We start from the raw sequence: 7,031 nt of genomic DNA, 5'->3' as shown, positions 1-7,031 counted from the left end.
CTGCTCTTCCTCTTCATCTTACTGGCTTTACTCTGTAGCTCTACCACAGTTATTTCTCCTGCTGACCTACTGCTCTGGTTCCCACCCCCCTGCCATACCAGATCTCATCTAGTGATGACTCCCATTGCATCCCCAAGGGAGTCGCTTGATCAAAGTCTTTGCCTGAAATCTCACTCAAGTCGGGAGACTCAGTGAGGAACTCTCAATCATACTTCATGTGGAGCCTGCCCTGAGGATAAACAAACCCAGTGATGATTTGGTAAGAAAACTCCTTTATTGAGTTGAGGTTAAAAGCAGCAGTTTGCTAGCTGGTTAAGGATGGGACCACTCAGTGCATAATCCTCCGGATGGATTGGATCTGTGGAGTCTGACTGTGGGAACCCCACTGTTTCCAATGTTTAAACTCTCCACAGTGACGATCGTACTCCATGATGTATTGATATCCACGATATCCAGGGAATTGGTAACATACCCATCTGCGTGAAGAGATCAGAAACAGGAAAGGATTGTTTAAAATGTCAGCAAAACAGTTCACAATATAATGTTGACCCTTCAGCCCTGAAACTGTATGGTTCAGAGACTGACCTTTCACCCTTTGTGTTCTGGGAGAGTCAGTGGGAGGCACTAGTGGACAGTTTAACAGACAAGGCTGTGTGTGGGGTCAGGAATGGACCTTTCACCCTGTGGCTGGTGGATGGGGTCACACACTGACCTTTCACCCTGTGGCTGGTGGATGGGGTCACACACTGACTTTATACTCTGTGCATGGTGGGTGGGGTAAGGCTGTTGGTAAATGGATTAATCCAGATAATCTTGTACTCACGCTCCATTCTTAACAAACATGGATCCCACATAGTTGTTGCACCAGCCCATGGCTTGCAGAGATGGGTAGTCCTCACAGAGTTCCACATGACGCCCCATGAAGTTTTCCCGTTCATAGATTTGCATGTGAGAGTCTGAATGGTTCTGTCAGAAAAAATAGAGCCAAAACATAGAACAATAAGCAGGAGTTGACCATTTACCTCCCCCCCCCCCCGAGCATGTTGCACCATTTAATAGGATCATGGCTGATTAGATAGTTACTGAAATCTGCACCTGCTTACCACAAATAACTTCCTACCCCATGTTAACCAAGAATCGATCTTCCTGTTCCCTTAAGTTACTCAGAATATGGGCAGCATGGTGGCACAGTTGTTAAGACTGCTGCTCCACTGCGCCGGGGCCTGGGTTCAATTCCGGCCTTGGGTGACTGTCTGCAGAATTTGCACGTTCCCCCTGTGTCTGCATGGGTTTCCTCCGAGTGTTCCAGTTTCCTTCCAAGTTCACAAGACTTACAGGTTAGGTGGATTGGCCATGGTAAATTATCCTTAGTTCTAAACATGTGCTGGTTATTTGACTTTCTTGATTTGATTTGATTTATTATTATTAGGGATTGGTATACAGTGAAAAATATTTGTTTTTGCATGTTATGCAGACAAAGCACACTATTTATTGAATACATAGGGGAGAAGTACAGAAGTAGAAAGGGGAGGGTGCAGATGGATGGATGGTAAATGAATGGATGCAGGCATCTGGAAAGATACATAAAAAGGGAAGGAATAGAGGGATATGGACCAAGTAAGGGAAGAAGGTTTTTTTTAGTTTGGTTAGGACATCATGATCAGCACAGGCTTGGAGGGCCAAAGGGCCTAATCCTCTGTTGTATTTTTCTTTGTTTTATGTTTTGTTCTCGAATGTAGTTAGTGTTCCAGTCATAGCTAGGATGTAGATAGAGAAAGAGCAATCTCATTTTTAATAGGTCCATTTAAAAGCCTGATTCGTCTATCTGTGTTTTTGTAGCCTCCTTCTGTCCTCCCCATCTATCTTTGTGTCACCAGCAAATTTAGCAACCAAGCCTTCAAACCCATCAACCACATAATTTATATCCATTGGAAACAGTTGAGGCCCCAGCACGGATCCTGCCAACTTGGAAACATCACATTTATTCCAAATGTTTCTTGTCAGCTAGCCAGTCTTCTATCACACCACATAATATTAACTTGTATTTTTTACAATGACCATTGATGATGCCTTCTGGAAATCTGAGTACAGTACATCCACTGGTTCCCCTTTATTCACAGCACAAGTCACTTCCTCAATATTTCTGGTTAGCTTTCTTTCATTCTCTAATGTATCTTTCCTAATAAATATTTAATTCACCTGTTGCTGTTCTTCACATTCTATCTGATCCTCAGACCTGCTAATTGTCTGTTTTTTCTATAAGTGATGGAGAGGATACTGAGGGAGAGGTTTTATGAACATTTAGAGAAGTTTAGTATGAACAAAACTAGTCAGCACGGCTTTGTCAAGGGTAGACCGTGCCTTACAAGCCTGTGGAGTTCTTTGATAATGCGACTGAACACATTGACGAAGGAAGAGCGGTAGATGTGGCTTATATGGACTTCAGCAAGGCATTCGATAAGGTCCCCCATGCAAGACTTCTTGAGAAAGTGAGAGGGCCTGGGATCCAAGGGGCTGTTGCCTTGTGGATCCAGAACTGGCTTGCCTGCAGAAGGCAGAGAGTGGTAGTGGATGGGTCTTTTTTCTGCATGGAGGTCGGTCACCAGTGGAGTGCCCCAGGGATCTGGGACCCTCGCTGTTTGTAATTTTTCATAAATGACCTGGATGAGGAAGTGGAGGGATGGGTTGGTAATTTTGCTGACAACAAAAGGTTGGTGGTGTTGTGGATAGTCTGGAGGGACGTCAGAAGTTGCAGCAAGACATAGATAGGATGCAAGACTGGGCAGAGAAGTGGCAGATGGACTTCAACCCAGATAAATGTGTAGTGGTCCATTTTGGCAGGTCCAATGAGATGAAGGAGTATAATATCAAGGGTAAGACTCTTAGCAGTGTTGAGGATCAGAAGGACCTTGGGGTCCAGGTCCACAGGACTTTTAAATCGGCCTCGCAGGTGGAGGATGTGGTCAAGAAGGCGTATGGTGTACTGGCCTTCATTAATCGAGGGATTGAGTTTAGGAGTCGGGAGGTAATGCTGCAACTTTATAAGACCCTTGTCAGACCCCACTTGGAGTACTGTGCGCAGTTCTGGTCGCCTCACTACAGGAAGGATGTGGAAGCTATTGAGAGGGTGCAGAGGAGATTTACAAGGATGTTGCCTGGATTGGGAGGCATGCCTTATGAAGATAGGTTGAGGGAGCTCGGTCTTTTCTCCCTGGAGAGACGAAGGATGAGAGGTGACCTGATAGAGGTTTATAAGATGCCGAGAGGTATAAATCAGGTAGATTCTCAGAGGCTATTTCCCAGGGCTGAAATGGTCACTACGAGAGGGCACAGGTTTAAGGTGCTGGGGAGTATGTACAGAGGAGGTGTCAGGCGTAAGTTTTTCACTCAGAGGGTGGTGAGTGAGTGGAATCGGCTGCCGTCGGTGGTGGTGGAGGCAAACTTGTTGGGGTCTTTTAAGAGACTTCTGGATGAGTATATGGGATTTAATGGGATTGAGGGTTATAGATAGGCCTAGTGGGTAGGGATTTGATCAGCGCAACTTGTGGGCCGAAGGGCCTGATGGTGCTGTAGTTTTCTATGTTCTATGTTCTAAGTTTGATCCAATCATTGTGGATAGTGAGTCTTTCCCTTGGAATTTTTATACAAGTTGGAATGTACACATTTGGAATACCCCTTTAAAGGCATGTTGTTGATTTTTATTGAGCTTTCTCTGCACCTAATTTGCTCATTCACTTCAGCTAGATTAACCTTCACATCCCCATCATTTCTATAGAACCACAGAATCCCTACAGTGCAGCAGGAGGCCATTTGGTCCATAAAGTCTGTGAATGAGCATCCCACCCAGGTTCACCATTCTATCCTATCCCCGTAACCCCACACATTTTCCATGGCCAACCCACCTAACCTGGACATTTTTGGACACAAAGGGATAATTTAGCATGATCAATCAACCCAACCAGCACATCTTTGGACTGTGGGAGGGAACCGGAGCACCCGGAGGAAACCTACGCAGACATGGGGAGAACACAGTCATCCAAGGCCGGAATTGAACCCAGGTCCCTGGTGTTGTGAGACAGCAGTACTAACCATTTTGCCACCGTGCTGCCCCGGGTCCCTGGTGCTGTGAGGCAGTAAGTAGTGCTAACCACTGTGCCATGGTGCCAATTTAAAAACACATCTCTCTGTCAAACTGAGCATAAAGTTGATTCATATTCTGGTCATTGCTTCATGGGCAGCTTCATATTGAGATGATTAATTATTGCCAATCAACACCAGTGATTGCCTGATTTCTGTTGTCTGATTTCTAATTGGCTTCAGAAAATGCTGATCCATCCCAAAACATACAACAAAGTCCCAGCCATGCTATCATCACCCACCTGACTTTTCGAGTCTTAGTCTATCATCTCCCATGCTTATCGCTGGCCTTTGCTGGTAAGCTGCAACTGTCACTTATTTATACTGTATCTTCCTGTGCTGTGACAAGTAGGGAGTGGATACTACACTGCTATAAGTGAGTTACTACCTTTACCATCCCTATCCAAAACCATCCCACATCCTGGTTTCCTGAATGTAGGAGCTCCCTTTGTATTGTTCTAATCCGATCATTAACAGGGCCACCCCTTTGCCTCTTCCTCACTCCCCACCCTTCCAGAATGTACTGAAACCTGCAATATTCTGGTGCCAATTGATGTCCTCCTGCAGCCATGTCCCGTCACATCTATCAAGTCGTGTTGGTTGATTTCTAATTCAATCAGAAGCTCTGTGTATTCAGATATTCAGCTTCCAGTTTAATCCTGTTCTTTTATGGTCTGGAATCGGATCTGTTGATTCTCTGTTGGATTTGTAGTCTCAATTCTTTACTGTATTGGTTGGTTTATCATTCTTCAGAATAATGCCTTTCTATTTTGCTTTACCTCTGCTCTGCCTAACCTTCCCAAATGTGATCTCTCACCCACACTGGTTTCAAACACTCAATTCAGACGCAGAATCTCCTGAAAGTACGGATCCCACTTTTGCCAGTTCTGGTGCCAATGCCCAATGAACTGGAACACACTTAAGTCCTAACAGCACTGTGGGTGCACCTACACCTCAGGGACTGCAGTAGTTCAAGAAGGCAGCTCACTACCACTTCCTCGATGAGCAGTAAATGCTAGTCTAGACAGCAATGCCCATATCCCTTACAAATTTTTTTAAAAGACATAACTCCAGAAGATATAGGAGCAGAAGTAGGCTATTCAGCCCACCAATTCTGCTCCACCATTCAACGAGATCATGACAGATCTAATATAATAATCCTCAACTCCACTTTCCCATCTTATCCCCGTAACCTTCAATTCCCTTACTGATTAAATACCTGTCTGTCCCAGCCTTGGACATACTCAGTGACCTAGCCTCTACAGCCCTCTGCGGAAAAGAATTCCACAGAATTGCTTCCCTTTGAGAGAAGAAATTCCTCCTCATCTCTGTCTTACTCTAAGATTCCTCTGGTCCTAGACTCTCCCACAAGGGAAACAACCTCTCAGTACCTACACCTTCGAGTCTCCTGAAAATCCGATATGTCCCAATAAGGTCGCCTCTCATTCTTCTAAACTCCGGTGAGTACAGGCCCAACCTACTCACCCTCTCCTCATAAAAAAAATCCCTCCTTACCCAGGATGAACTGTGTGGACCTTCTCTGGACTATCTCCAATGCCAGGATATCTTGTAGCTACACATTGATCTCTCATTTCTGTGTGTCACTTTGTCCCCACTCCACTACAGGTGAAGAAGCTAGTTATTTGATAAGCATTGCCCTGTATTTCTCAGGAGAAACTTTCTAGAATGTGTCTTCCATCAAAGACTCCATCACACAGAACTGATCAGTTCGATCAGCTGATCTTGTTCCAGGAAATTGACTTTGAACCCTGACCCCAATTCTGGCCCCAGCCCCAGAACAGAGGCAGATCCCGTGTTGGACCTTTAGACTGATGGTGAAATAGGTTTAAACCCTGACTTACAGCACAGTAAACTGGTCGGAAGGACATCATCCACTCCACATGATAGGAGTTACTTCCACTCCAGGCTTCCCATCGGGAATATTCTCCGCGCTCCAGAATAAACTGCTGGCCTTCAAAACCATGGTGTTCATATCCAATCCATCTGAAAGGAAAAGCAAACCCAATCCCAACAATTAGATCTTTAGAGAGGGCCATTCTGCCCATCCAGACAGACTCTCTCCCCCTCACTCCCTGCACCCTTTAATATCCCACCCAGATTAATCCCACTCTCCGCACCCTTTAATATCCCACCCAGTCTAATCCCACTCCCCCCTCACTCTCCGCACCCTTTAATATCCCACCCAGTCCAATCCCACCCCCCCCTCACTCTCCGCACCCTTTAATATCCCACCCAGTCTAATTCCACTCTCCCCCTCACTCCCCGCACCCTTTAATATCCCACCCAGTCCAATCCCACTCCCCCCTCACTCCCCGCACCCTTTAATATCCCACCCAGTCTAATCCCACTCCCCCCTCACTCCCCGCACCCTTTAATATCCCACCCAGTCTAATCCCACTCTCCCCCTCACTCCCCGCACCCTTTAATATCCCACCCAGTCTAATCCCACTCTCCCCCCTCACTCCCCACACCCTTTAGTATCCCACCCAGTCTAATCCCACTCTCCCCCTCACTCCCCGCACCCTTTAATATCCCACCCAGTCTAATCCCAGTCTCCCCCTCACTTCCCACACCCTTTAATATCCCACCCAGTCTAATCCCACTCTACCCCTCACTCCTGCACCCTTTAGTATCCCACCCAGTCTAATCCCACTCTCCCCCTCACTGCCCACACCCTTTAATACCCCACCAGACTAATCCCACTCTCCCCCTCACTGCCCACACCCTTTAATTCTCCACCAGACTAATCCCACTCTCCCTCTCACTCCCCGCACCCTTTAATACCCCACCAGACTAATCCCACTCTCCCCCTCACTCCCCGCACCCTTTAATTCTCCACCAGACTAATCCCACTCTCCCTCTCACTCCCCACA

General features: G+C 46.4%; 1 protein-coding gene across 1 annotated transcript in view; it reads right to left on the bottom strand.

Annotated features, from left to right (window-relative positions):
• Positions 1-268: 268 nt before the first annotated feature.
• LOC145356041 (beta-crystallin A1-like) overlaps positions 269-7,031 on the bottom strand; it is a 29,108-nt gene continuing 22,345 nt past the window's right edge. Inside the window, exons 4-6 of the mRNA XM_080208632.1 lie at positions 6,000-6,141; positions 824-966; positions 269-476 (exon numbers count right to left, since the gene is read on the bottom strand). Of these exons, the coding sequence (XP_080064758.1) occupies positions 329-476; positions 824-966; positions 6,000-6,141 (433 nt within the window). The 3' untranslated portion in view covers positions 269-328. The remainder of the gene's footprint in view (positions 477-823; positions 967-5,999; positions 6,142-7,031) is intronic.

The sequence above is a fragment of the Carcharhinus amblyrhynchos genome, chromosome 20 (assembly GCF_965287045.1).
Source record: "Carcharhinus amblyrhynchos chromosome 20, sCarAmb.v2.hapA, whole genome shotgun sequence".
NCBI classification, from domain to species: domain Eukaryota; kingdom Metazoa; phylum Chordata; class Chondrichthyes; order Carcharhiniformes; family Carcharhinidae; genus Carcharhinus; species Carcharhinus amblyrhynchos.
This window is presented reverse-complemented; position numbering and strand designations above follow the sequence as displayed.